The 14,190-nt window shown below is 47.7% G+C and overlaps 1 protein-coding gene across 1 annotated transcript in view; it reads right to left on the bottom strand.

Annotated features, from left to right (window-relative positions):
• The window catches only part of LOC136511895 (CBL-interacting protein kinase 22-like), a 31,089-nt gene extending 17,316 nt beyond the window's left edge, over nucleotides 1–13,773 (bottom strand). The window contains exons 1-2 of the mRNA XM_066505913.1: nucleotides 13,306–13,773; nucleotides 11,502–11,503 (exon numbers count right to left, since the gene is read on the bottom strand). Coding sequence (XP_066362010.1) covers nucleotides 11,502–11,503; nucleotides 13,306–13,773 — 470 coding nt within the window. The remainder of the gene's footprint in view (nucleotides 1–11,501; nucleotides 11,504–13,305) is intronic.
• Between the last annotated feature and the right edge of the window lie 417 nt (nucleotides 13,774–14,190).

Here is a 14,190-nt window from a genome sequence, read left to right as displayed (position 1 = left end):
TATGCATACCACTGGTCCTTCTACAGCAACCCTAGTCGCAATGACTACTCAGAGGCTCCCCTCGTCTGTCGCCTTGTCAGATCCTACGATAGACGTACTAGCAGCTTCACAGGCAGCACCTGCCCCAGCTCAGACCCAGACTGCTTCAGCGACACTTCCTGCTACAGAGGGTCAGTGAGTACAGAGTTCAGGGTCAGATGATGATGGTGCCCAGTTCCAACTTGCTCCACGTACTTCAGTGCCCGACTCGTCTGCTGTAGCCCCACCGACTGACCCTTAGGTTTTGGTGTTTGACGCCAAAGGGGGAGAGGGTTCGAGTATGTAGACTCAGGGGGAGCGAGTTTTAGGGGGAGCTAGTTATCTAGTATTAGCTTATTATATATACATTTGGAGTTTGATCTGTGTGATACACTATTACTATTATGCATTCGTGTGTTACTTTCATGCATATTATTATATCTATGTGATAGTGATATCTTCGTGATTGTGATATATGACATGTGTGCTCTCTACTTTACATTATTTATATGTCATATCACTTGTGTTATGCTCATTTGCCTTTGCTTCCGTGTTTATACTCCGATACAAATGAGCTTTGTTACTCGTACTCATGCTTAATTCATATCCTTTGAGTACATTGTGTTGGCTTGGGTCATATAAGCTTGACTAACACTTTTGTTCTTATCGACAAAAGCTTATATGAACCAAGCCCGTCAAAAACCTCACTCTTTCACATACTCGAGGTGGTATTGTCATCAATCACCAAAAAGGGGGAGATTGAAAGCATCTAGGCCCCTAGTTGGGTTTCGGTGATTAATGACAATACAAGATTACTATGACTAACGTATGGTTTGCAGAGGCAATTAAGTTAGGTCATGGTAATGGAGATCGATTGGGCAATCAAGGTTGTCATGCCCCTACGATGGAAATCATTTTGGTTTTCAAAGGATGGACGACAAGGTTAAGGATGACTAGTTCTAAGTGTCGATTGGAGTTGGAGTGACACTTAGAGTAGTTTAGGACTTTGTTTTTCCTTTGGCCATACTATTAAGGGGGGTATGGACGGGTAGCTTGACCTAGGTGAGTCTAGTGAGTTAGGTGTGGTGCACACTTGTTAAAACTAGCTCTAGGTAGCTCCTATGAATGCCTTAGATCCTTTGGAGCAAACTTCATTCACATATGATTGAGAGTTGGAAGTGAATGGAGGGTCAAATGCTGACCGGACGCTGGCCCCGGTGCGACCGGACGCTGGCCGCAGGGTCCAGTCAGTTCATTTGATCAACAGACTATGTTCGGTGTGACCGGACGCTGGAGAGGTCAAGTGACCGGACACTGAAAGGCAGCGTTCGATTGACTCCTGTAAGGTTACAGAGAAGGGAATCTGCGACCGGACGCGTCCGGTCAATACTGACTGGACCCTAGGGGTTCAGCGTCCGGTCGAGTCCAGTAAGGTTCCAGTAAGGGTTTAATGCGACCGAACACGTCCGGTCAGTGGTGACTGGACTCTGCCAGCGTCCGGTCAACACATTTTCACTAGTTCGCGGGTTGAACTGACCGAAGCGTCCGGTCAACACGCAGAAGCTCATAACGGTTCGTTTTTCAGGCTACCTTATAAATAGAAGCTCCACTCGTGTGTGGAGTCACTTTTGCTCATTCCAATAGCTGAGAAACACGTTTGTGAGTGCCAAAAAGAGCAAGGTCCTAGTGAGGTGATTGAGATTTGAGAATCCAAGAGAGTAGCCTCATTAGTGAATCAAGAGTAGCAAAGTGTGCATCCATCTTCTCATTAGGCTTCGTGTGGTCAAGTGAGAGTTCGTGCTTGTTACTCTTGGTGATCGCCATCACCTAGACTTCTTGGTGGTGATTGGGAGCTTGGTGATCACCCGGCGGAGCTTGTGGGTGACCCAACTCAAGTTGTGAGTGGCTTTTGGGTGATTCGCCGTGATGGAGTGTCGAAGAATCAACCCATAGAGAGCACTTGATCCTTGCGCGGATCAAGGGGGAGCTACACCCTTGCGCGGGTGCTCCAACGAGGACTAGTGGGGAGTGGCGACTCTCCGATACCTCGGCAAAACATCACCATGTTCTTCTCTCTCTTTACTTTGTGCATTTACTTTGAGTATTTACTTTGAGCAATTCAATACTTGTCTTTACATTCATAGAATTGCCATGCTAGAGTAAGTTTGGAACATAGGTTGCAAGTCCTTTGTGCGTTAGTTTGATAGAAACACTTTTCTAGGCACATGGGGTTAATTAGGCTATCCGTAGGATTTGATTATTGCAAGAAAATTTAAAATTAGCCCAATTCACCCCCCCTCTTGGGCATCTTGATCCTTTCATATAGCTGTGGAAGAAGATGTAGTTGTGTTATTGTAAACTTGGACCTTTTTAGGCAAGCTTGTAATAATGTAACTGTATATCAGCATAAGCTTGTTTGTTTTGTAGAAAACGTATTTAAGCTTGGATATCATGTTGGTGTAACTAAGTGAGAACATGTTAGCGTTCTGTTTAGTTGTACCAGTCTTGTCAACACGTCATCCTAAAAGGTTTGTATGGCCCTGGTTTGTCTTGTGGTCGGAGTGTGAGGTGCGTAGCTTGTGCACACGTAGACACACACAAGTCAAACCAGAGAGGACCTGCCGATCACCCGTAGCGTAGAGAGCAGATCCCATGCACGCGTTGGTAGGAACTGGAGACAGGGCCTCCTCCAAAAACCCGAGAAGGAATTGTGGTCGGTTTTAACTGGTTGAGTTAGAATAACAATAGACTTCGAAGTGACACATTAGAGTGGTCGGAGAAATCATAATAGCTTTATTGAATTAAATCAAAAGTACAAGAGGGGTACATATCTCAGTAGTTAAGCATAGAAACGCCTAAGCTTGTCGATGCGCCATGAATTGGGTACGTCTGTACCGTCTAGGTGAGCTAACCTGTAAGATGTTGGTCGTGTAACCTCCTTGATCATGAAGGGCCCTTCCTATGGCGTTGTGAGTTTGTGGATACCAGCCTGATTCGTCTTCCACTTCAGGACCAGGTCCCCAACCACGAAGAACCGCTCCTTGACGTTCTTGTTGTAGTACATGCGCAAAACAGCAAGGTATTTGGCTATACGTACGCAAGAATCGAGCCGCTTCTCTTCTGCACTATTCACTTCTACCCGTGCTTCATTGGCCTTGTCTTCGTCGAAGTTCTCTACCCGTGCTGATCTAAAGGCTATATCCGCTAGAAGCACTGCCTCAGCGCCATAAACCATAAAGTATGGTGATACACCGATATTGCGACTGGGCTGGGTTCTGAGGCCCTAGACCACGGCTGGTAACTCTTTGAGCCATCTTCTGGGAGCTTTGTCATTTTCTCTGTACATCCTCTTCTTAAGTGCGTCCAAGATCATACCATTTGCCCGCTTGACCTGTCCATTAGCTCTAGGGTGCGCCACCGAGACGTATTTTACTACTATGCTCCTTTCATCACAGAAGTCCCAAAAAGCATTCCCGGTGAACTGAGTACCCAGATCAGTGATGATGCTGTTGGGTATGCCGAAGCGGTGGATAACCTAGTCAATGAACGCAATAGCCTTTTCTGAAGATGCCTTGACCAGGGGCATGTACTCTATCCATTTGGAAAACTTGTCGATCAGCACAAAGTCGCATGTAAATTTCCCAGGGGCTGGTTTGAAAGGCCCGATCATATCCAGTCCCCAGCATGCGAAGGGCCAAGAGGCTGGTATTGTCTGAATCTTGTGTGCTGGTACGTGGGTTCTCTTGGCGAAGAATTGACAACCTTCACAATGGCGGACTAACTTCTCTGCATCGGCTACGGCTGATGGCTAATAGAACCCTGCTCAGAAAGCCTTGCCAACCAGTGTTCTCGAGGCCGCGTGGTTGCCATAGGAGCCAGAGTGGATTTGGTCTAGGAGATGTTCACCATCCTCCTGGGTTATACACTTCATCAAGATTTCCTCCTTCGCGTTCTTGCACCACAATTTGCCATCGACGAGCAGATACTGCTTACTACAACGCATCAGGCGTTCGTTTTCTGTCCGATCGGTGTAACCACTACCATCTATCAGGTACTTGATGAAAGGTACTCTCCAGTCTATCTCTTTAGTGGTTGGAGGTGGTTCGGTGGTGTTTGACGCCGGAACCATAGCCACCAATGGCTGGTCTGGAGGCTTGTCGACCGCGAGATCTTCTTCTTCGATGGAAGGCGTGAGTAGGTCTTGAACAAATACGCCATGTGGGACTTTGGCTCGGGATGATCCTAACTTTGACAGCGCATCTGCTGCTTGATTTTTGTCCTGGACCACATGTGTGTACTCGATGCCATAGAACTTGCCTTCTAGCTTTCTGATTGATTTGCAGTATGCATCCATCTTTTCGCTGGTCGTATCCCAGTCCTTGTTGAGTTGGTTGATGACCAGAGCCGAGTCTCCATAGACATAGAGACATTTGACACCAAGCTCGACCGCAATGCACAGATCGTGTAGGCATGCTTCGTACTCAGCGGCGTTATTAGACGCTGGGAAATAAATCCTGAGGACATATCGGAGCTGCTCCTTGGATGGTGACACAAAAAGGACTCCTGCTCCTGCGCCGTTGATGTTGAGAGAGCCATCGAAGTATATCTTCCAATACTCGTCGGGCCCCTGAGAGGCAGGTGTGCTTAAGTCTGTCCACTCGACGAAGAAATCGACAAGTGCCTGAGACTTGATCGTGGTATGGCTTGCAAATTCCAAGGAGAAAGGGCATAGCTCCATTGCCCATTTGACGATGCGCCCATTTGCATCCTTGTTGCGAATGATGTCTCCTAGAGGGTACTCAGTCATGACCACCACGCGATATCCATCGAAGTAATGTTTCAACTTTCGGGATGTGATTAGTATGGCGTAGATCAGTTTCTGAATCTGTGGGTACCTGGTCTTGGATTCATTGAGCACCTCACTGATGAAATATATTGGTCATTGTACCTTGTAGACGTGGCCAGGCTCATCGTGTTTGACCACCATGGTAGTGGAGACCACTCGATTAGTTGCCGCAATGTAAAGCAGGAGGGTTTCGTCTTCTCTGGGAGCAGTGAGGACCGGAGGTGATGTAAGGAATTGTTTCAGCTGTGTAAAGGCAGCGTCCGCTTCGTCCAACCACTCAAACTTCTCGGATGCTTTGAGCAGCTTGAAAAACGGTAGTCCTTTTTCGCCTAATCTTGATATGAAACAACTTAGGGCAGCCATGCATCCGGTAAGCTTCTGAACATCCTTCACCTTTTTGGGTGGCTTCATGTCCAAGACAGCTTTCACCTTCTCTGGGTTAGGGCGTATGCCATCGTGACTGACGATGTTGCTGAGCAATATACCAGATGGAACACCAAAGATACACTTCTTTGGGTTTAATTTCCATTAGAATGTGTTAAGAGCTGCAAAGGTATGTTCGAGGTTGTCAACAAGGGTGTATGCTTCCTTGGTTTTAACAACTACATCATCAACATCAGCCTCGACGAGGTCGTCTTTTATCTCGTCTTTGAGGCAGGCCTGTATGGCGGGTTGGTAGGTAGCCCCGGTGTTCTTGAGCCCGAACGACATGGTCGTGTAGCAGTAAGCGCCGAAGGGCGTGATGAAGGGTGTCTTGATCTGGTCGTCCTTTTTGAGAGCGATCTAGTGATAACCAGAGTAGCAATCGAGAAACGAAAGCAACTCGCAATCGGCAGTTGAATCTATGACCTCGTCTATGCAAGGTAAGCCGAAGGGGTCTTTAGGGCAGTGTTTGTTGAGATCAGTGTAATCAACGCATATTCTCCATTCATTATTCTTTTTGCGTACAAGAACCGGGTTGGCTAACCACTCCGGAAGATACACTTCTTTGATAAATCCGGCTGCCAAAAGCCATGTAACTTCTACCCTAATAGCCTCCTTTTTGTTGCGAGCGAACCGTCGTAGCTTCTGCTTGATAGGTTTGGCCTTGTCGTCGACATTTAAGGAGTGCTCGATCAAGTTCTGAGGTACACCGGGCATGTCAGCGGGTTTCCATGCGAACACACTCACGTTGCTCCTCAAGAACCTAACGAGCGTGTCTTCCTATTTAGGATCCAGGTTGGCCCCGATAAGGGCCGTTTTGCTAGGATCACCGTCGACCAGCTAGATCGCTTTGTGCTCTTTGGACTTGACGTTCTTGCTTGGGGCCTCGAGCTCTGGGATCTCCAGGTGGTCGGCTGGGGTCTTCTTAGCGTCGAGCGTGGTCTCGGCCATGCGATTAGAGAGGTCGTGAGCCTCTGCTATTTTGAAGCTGTCGTCCTCGTAGGTATAAGCTGCGTATACGTTGCCCCTGAGAGTTAGAACCCCTTTCTCAGTAGGCATCTTGAGCACCAAATACCTGTAGTGAGGTATGACCATGAATTTGGTGAGCGCTGGTCGACCAAGGATAGCATGGTAGGTGCCGTCGAAGTCAGCGACCACGAAGTTGACGTAGTCGATGTGGAAGTGGTCCGAGGTACCAAATTGCACAGGTAGCGTGATCTGCCCGAGAGGCATGGAGCCCTATCTAGGGAGAACACCCTAGAACTATGCCTCGTATGGCTTGAGATCAGCCTGGGTTATCTTCAGGGCTGGCAAACTGTTCATGAATAGTATATAGATGGAACTGCTGCCGTCAATCAGCACTCTGTCGAACTGAACCTTGTTGATACAAGGATTGAGAACCAGAGGAAAACGTCCTGGCTCAGGTATTGCAGCCCATTGGTCCTTTCTGCTAAAGGAGATCTCACGGTGAGACCAAGGAGGGAGCCGAGAATCGGCGATGAGGTTGTCGGCGTTGGCCACGTTCAAGCAAGCGCAGGCGAGCAACTAGCATTCTCGTTTGGTCTCGATGGACACTTTGCCTCCAATGATGGTGTGGACGCGATCGGTTGGCTTAACATACTTGTGACGGGGATCTATGTCTTCATCATCGTTGTCCTTGTTACGCTGCTCCCCTGCGTCGTTAGGCTTGTCGGATGTATCTGGAGCCTATTGGCGCGTGTAGATAGACTTGAGGACACGGCAATTCTCCATGGTGTGGTTTGACTTGGGATGGAGCTGGCAGGGTCGTTTCAACGCTTTGGCGTAGTCTTCTTCGTAGTTGCGACGTCCACCACCTTTTTTAATGGTGTTGACCTCGCCATCGTCTTCCCGAGCATGCTTGCCCCTATAATCGTCACGGCGATTACGCCGCTGATTACGCTGGTCGCGGTGGTCGCGGGAATCATTGCGCTGGTTGTGGCGATCAAAATTGTCGTTCCGACCACGGTTGCTGCGGTAGTCATCATGGTGTTGGGGGTGGTCAGAGCGTAGAACCCTTGCTGCTTCTTCGATGCTTGTCTTTTTAGCATCATCGGCATCCACATATTTTTTAGTAGTGGCCAGGAGCGCTGTGACTGATTCAGGTCTCTTGCGGAGGAGCTTGTCCCTTAGGGCATCGTGGAAGCGGAGACCAGTGATGAAAGCCTCGATTGCCTTGTTGTCGGAGATTGACGGGACCTTGATGTGCATCTCCGAGAAGCGTCGGACGTACTCACGCAGTGGATCATCTTTGCGATCTCGAATCCGCTGTAGATCATATTTGTTGCTGGGTTGCTCGCAAGTAGCAATGAAGTTGTCGATGAATGCTTGCTTGAGCTCTTGACAAGAATCAAAGTAGTTCGCCGGCAAGCTGACCAGCCATTGGTGGCCTACATGGCTGACGGCGACTGGGAAGTAATTAGACATGACGTGCTCGTCAGCCATCGCTGATCTACACACGGTTTCATAGAGCACGACCCATAATTCAGGGTTCTCCTTGCCGTCGTACTTCTAAAGTTTTTCGAGCTTGAAGTTCTTGGGCCATATGACTTGGCGAAGGTGTGGAGTAAACTACTTCAAACCCAGAGGGCCGTGGGTAGTATCATATTCTATACGGCGATAGCTTTCGTGGGATGCACAATCGTTGGCTCTTTGGTTAATGCGATCGCGCAGATCGCATTCTCCGAGGTAATGGCGGAGATCGTTATCGCCATCACGGCGATCCTAGTTGCCACCCTGGTTAACCCTACGACCGCGGTTATCATGGCGATTATCGCGGTTGTCGTCCCGGTAGTTGCGGCGGTTGTCGTCCCGACCACCATCATGGCCACCGTTTCTGCCTTGATGGTTGTCTAATGGGTCGTTGTTGTGTGAGCCATGTTGGTTGGGTGGCTGTGAGCGACTTGAGTACTGGCGGTTGTGGCTTGATTCGACTGAGATGGATGGAGCCTGGGCTTGATTTACAATCTCTGCAGTCTAGGCCATAGCAGCCGTCAGGTAAGCTTGTATATCATCACGAACTGCCTGGGTTTCCGGGGTATTGGGTAGTCGTTGCATTGTCACCATAGCAACAGCTACGTTGGCGCTTGGGGTCCTGAAGACCTGCTTGTCCCCCACCCTGTCAAAGGCATTGTTAAGGTCGCACGGCTGGACCCTTATGCGTCGCGCCTCCTCTTCTGCCTTGGCTTCGATTTGTCGGTGATTAAACCGGTCAATATTGCGTGCTTCACGTGCTAGCCTTTCTTGTTCTGTTTTGCCAACTGCCGGTGGTTCGTCATTACTGACAACATTGATCAAGTCTCCTCACCTTGGTGGGAAGGATGGGAATTGTGGGAACCCCGGGGCATGGTCTGGGATATCCAGATCGTATTCAACGCCTTCATTGTCATGAGACGGAGCCATTAGATGCGATGCCGGACGAGGAGCTTGAGCCACCCTCTTGAATTGTGTGGACCGATCCTTCTTGATAATCCTCAATCTGGACCATGTTGACAAAGTTGCGCAGACCGTAGGGCTAGGCCTAGTAGTTCTCCATCGAGGCTTCGTACTCAGAGAGCCGAAGACCCATTGCGGGGGCTGGCCGGCGATGAACGGAGCGCCCCTCAGGAGTAGATGTGACCACAAGATCCGTACTGAGTCGTGCAGGACGACTGGCCTGAGCTGGTCGGGTAGATCTATTGTGGGTAGTGGTTACTTGCTCATTAGGTTGACTTTGAATTGAACTTACCAGAGCTAGGGTTTCAGCAAGTTTGGTGCCGACCCGATCGATGGAGTCGAGCAGGTCAGTGTTGTCGATCTGCCTCCCTTTGTAGCAAGGAAGCGGACGATGGGTTGTCGGCGTGGCTGAAGACGATGCTGGCGTGGCCAGAGCCAGATCCACCATGGTTGGAGCCATAGCCGATGCAGATGAAGCAGTGGTCGACGCAGATTGAATCCGTGCCTCCTCCGTGGTCATGGCAATGTAGTTGTCGGAGCCAGTGGTCCAGGTGATCTGGTCGATGGTGAACATGAGGCCATTCGGCATAGCCATGCAACCGGGGATGATGACCATCTTGTTCGTCTGGAGAGCAGTACGCACACCCCCTACCTGGCGCGCCACTGTCGACGAAATATGGTCAGCAGTCTACCTAGGGGTATGCCCAAGGTAGTAGATTATCGGCAGACAGATGCGCAAGCTACAAACAAGATGGTGACGCAAGACAAACACGAGGTTTTATCCAGGTTCGGCCGCCGTGAAGGCGTAATACCTACGTCCTGCGTCTGATTGTATTATTGTATGTCAATGAGAGATGTTTTCTAGAGGGGTCCCTTGCCTACCTTATATAGTCCGGGGGGCAGGGTTACAGATCTGGAAACTAATCCTAACCAGTTACAATTGCCATAGGTGGCTGGATAAGGATTCCTATTCTAACCGACCAGGATCTTGCTTGATCTCCAAATCTGCCTTGATTCCTTGCGCGGGACTCCGAACAGATTAGCCAGGCCACGTGTCGTCTTCTAGTGGGCCAGACCCCCTGGTCCGGGCTGGCCCAAGCCTAGCTGTAAGGGTATAGGGGTTAATACCCCCACACTAACAGTGTTGAGCAAGCCTACAATGTCGGTTCATGGTTCAAGCGGGCAGTGTTGATCTAGACAACACTGTCGGTTGATGGCTCAAGCCGGCAATGTTGAACTTGACAACACTGTCGGTTCATGGCTCAAGCCAGCAGTGTTTTGCAAGACAACACTGTCGGTTTGTTGATAACCTGTAGTGTTTTGCATGACAACACTGTCGATTCGTTGCTAACCGACAGTGATGACCCATTCGTATTTTATTGTTTTATAATTGATTTTAATTTATATTTTTCGTGGAATCATGTTTTGCTTTATATACGCTACGTAGACGATAGGTCCATCAATATTAAACATTACAAATGTTACGGTTACAGTTCAAATGTTCTTATCTAGATCTTGATCCCTACAAAAATTGTTCTCGGACTTAATAGATTGTGCAATGCTTCTCGGACTTCTTACAATAATCTAGCGAACCGCTCTGGGCCATACAGGTCCTTGTACCTCACGGAGTGTGCAATGGAAAATACTCCATCTTTTTCCAATACCTCGGCTCAGATGAATTTTGCGAGCTCCGATTGCAGTGCGACGATCTCCATGTCTAACATCTTTGGTGGTTATATTTCTTGCGCTGTCGTTCAAAAAAGATGATATCCAAAGAGGAACATTAAATCATTTTATTGAATTATTAACAGACATAAATAAAATGGGGATTATACACACCAACTTATTGGCTTCTTCCGATTTCCCGCCGATGCAGCGAAGCATTGCCCACATTACATAAAACCCGCATTCATTGTTTCCCACCGGCTGTGACAGGTACTTCCCCTCCATTTCGACAACCTTGAATGGGACCGGCGTCCCACCGATATGTCTTCTTCGGACACTGAGCAACATTAAAGGGAGAAACATTAAAAAGCGGTACGTGTGATTAGAAAATAATATGATATTAGGATCGCTTACTAATTCAGCACTGCCACTAGTGCATCCAGATGATGAAATGGTTTTTTCTTTGAGTCCCATACCTCGATCAGATTTTTGGCAAGATTGACACAAATGAAGACGAAATGGTTGCTACAATCACAGAATCTTAATTATCGAATAATCTTAATGAAAAAAAGCATAAAATTAAAAGCCGAGAACACATACTCGCAGTTGTAGGCTAGAAGTATGTGGGTTTTCTTCTTCATCGTGAATTCGTCAAAAACAACAATCAATCTCTGTTTTAGGTCTTCCACGTCACATCCATAGAGGCCTAGACATGTCCTCTCATTGACTCGCAAGGGGTCCAAGAAGCCTATGTAGTCCCATTTGCTTTTTAGAATGCAAAATTTTGCTATACACCTACATAAAATCATGGGAAGTGCTCAAAAGTTAACAATTTGTCTCGAGAGAGTAGTTAATTGTAATATTATGCGTGTAGGGTACTTACATAGTCCACAGCGTCAACATTTGAACATCGAGAGAGCGTTTCTGGTATAGCTAAAACAAGCACTCCCACTCGACATCGAACTTCTCTACTTCAGGATAATGGAAAACATGTGGCGAACGGATAATAACCTCAAAACCAAAGTCGTTCGTCTCTGTTGCTTGAGCCATGTAATATTCATACAACTGGTGCATATGTGTTGTCAGATTTTTATACTCCTCATCATAAACCAAAAGATTGCCCCTTTCATACTTCATTGCCGGTGTTGCCAAACGACCTTTATGAGACCTCCTCTGGTCTTGGTACCCTCATCTGACGGCCCTTCCTTGTACCATGGAGCTTCACACTTGGGGCACTTGTTCAAGTCTTTGTATTTTTCTCCATGGTACAATACGCAATCATTGGAACACGCGTGGATTTTTTCAACCTCGAGGCCGATGGGGCAGATCATTTGCTTGACCAAGTATGTCTTTTCTGGCAACTCGTTTTTTTTCTAGGAGCATTTTCCTTATTATACCTAACAACTGATCGAAGCCTTTATCGCTCAATCCGTTTGTCGATTTGAACTCTAACAGCATGATGTCGGCTTCCAGTTTGCTCATTGGACAATTCCTATACAATGGTATTTTGCCATCTTATCTCATTTTCTCTAGCTTTCTCAACTGTCTTTCACTAAGACATCCGGTCTCTACGTTACGTAGCAGCTGAGAAATGCCATCGTTATCCTCGTTGTCGTCAGCTAGCGTGTTCCTAAACACATTACTAACTGTGGCCATAGGTTCCGTGTTGACACCGGGTTCCTTGTCAGCATCATGGATGGCTACGTCAGACATGTCCACATCATCATCGTTTCCCTGTAGAACATTTACACCAACCTCGACATGCATAGTCCATATCGTATAGTTTGGCATGAACCCCCTGGTAATTAAGTGCAATCGTATAGACTCAATTTAACGAAAGTTCCTATGATTCTTGCAATATTTGCATAGGCAGAAGACATGGTTCCCATTCCCAGCATGTGCTTTGGCATCGGTGATAAACTGGCTGACGCCATGCATGTACCGCTTGTCTGTTCGGGATAGATGCATCCACTCTCAATCCATCTCTGAACAAAAAATACTGAGACAATAATTACAAAGAATTAATAAAAAATCGAGCTTCATGAACAACAATTGTAGCTCAAAAGTACCATTTTTGAAAAACATTATTGTACACTAATTATTGAAAATTGAAATTGGTAGCCCCGGCCCTATAAATTGAAAGTCGTAGTAAAAAACAATTATTGCACAATATTAAAGAATAACTATTCTACTCTACTTCTAAGAACTAATTATAGCGTCACATACTAACAATGATGATCTTGACCACCATGGAATAATTAGCTAGGAATTTAAATGTGTTCATAGACACCAACCTTTTAGATGATGGATTCACCACAATTTGAGCCTTGCACAAATGTCCAGTTGGAAAAGTGCTCTCTAGAATGGAGAAAGAACTAGAATGAGAATCAAGCAATGTAGCCATCAAAACGAAGCTAATTAAGCAACAAAATCAAAGGAGTGGATGTTTGTTACTAACCTTAAAGCAAAAAGATCAAGCCATTCTTCAAAATCCAAGCAGTAGCTTCATGGTGAAGAGCAGCCGCAACAATAGAGGGAAGGGTCCAAACGCGCGCCTCTGTTCTCGGGATGGAAGAGAGGAGGAACGAGAGGACGGTTGCAGCCTTTTTGTGTTGTAGGCTTATCATTGTTGGTTCTTGGCTAGAACCGACAGTGATAGTGCCCAATCACTGTCGGCGCTTGGCTTAAACCGGTAGTGATGAGTGCCCGCCAAAACACTGCCGGTTCAAGCCAAAAACCGGCAGTGATGTGGTCCTTCACTACCGGATTTAGCCCAGCACCAATCATTTTTTTCATTTTCAAGCTCATAATCGGCAGTGAAGGTACATCACTGCCGGTTCTCACAAATCCAACAGTGACGAGGCCGGCAGTGATGTGCAAATCTGACGTAGTGTCACGACCCTGTGGAACACGCCGCGCGGGTGCACATGCGCCAGCGCAGAGATGAGCTGCCCAAAGAGCCGGCAGGCGGCGGGCTCCTCGGATCGTCCCCTATCCTCTAGCGCAGATTGGACGATACCACCGCGTGCGAGGTCCAGCACGAGGTACACGGTGGAGCGGGAGGCCAGGACGTCGAGGAGGCGCACGACGTGTGGGTGGCCCTGGACGCGGCGAAGCATGGCGAGCTCCCGCTCCACTGACCGGTGCGCCGCCGCAGGGTCCTCTAGCGAGCACGGGTGGTGCGGCTTCCGGACAGCCTTGACGGCGACGTAGACTCCCGAGCCGACGTCGCGCGCGCGGTAGACCTTAGACGAGGTGCCCCGGCCGAGGACGCGGCCGAGCTCGTACCTGCCCTGGAGGACCTTCGTGTAGCTTTCTGCCGCAGCGGTAGAGGAGGCCACCGATGAGTCGTCCGGTTCCGGTGGCATCTCCGGTGAAGCGGAGGCTGAACGCGCGCTTAACCGGCTTTGGAAGGAATGGTAGTGGAGTTTGTTGGAACTTCAACCTCGCCTTCCAATGAAAGGTGTGCGTGTACCTTGTATTCTTGGTTTGATAAGTAGCCGTGTTTATACAAGCGTCTAGTGTTTTACAAGCATCTAGTGTCCTCGATGAATCTCTAAAAGATTGTTGATCTTCTATATATGATGACATTGACATGGATGTTGTGTCGGTTTTAAGAACACGTGTAGTTATATAGTGATAGCTTATTCATATTTATAAGATGATTCATTTTTGTGAACCATTATAAGATGAAATGTGGATGTGCAAATGTCAAAAGGATGCTGACAAACTCCGCAAAAAGGTGTACTTCATTTTTATATTAGTATTAATGTTGGACTGTGTAT

This window comes from Miscanthus floridulus, chromosome 16 (genome assembly GCF_019320115.1).
Source record: "Miscanthus floridulus cultivar M001 chromosome 16, ASM1932011v1, whole genome shotgun sequence".
Taxonomy (NCBI): Eukaryota; Viridiplantae; Streptophyta; class Magnoliopsida; order Poales; family Poaceae; genus Miscanthus; species Miscanthus floridulus.
This window is presented reverse-complemented; position numbering and strand designations above follow the sequence as displayed.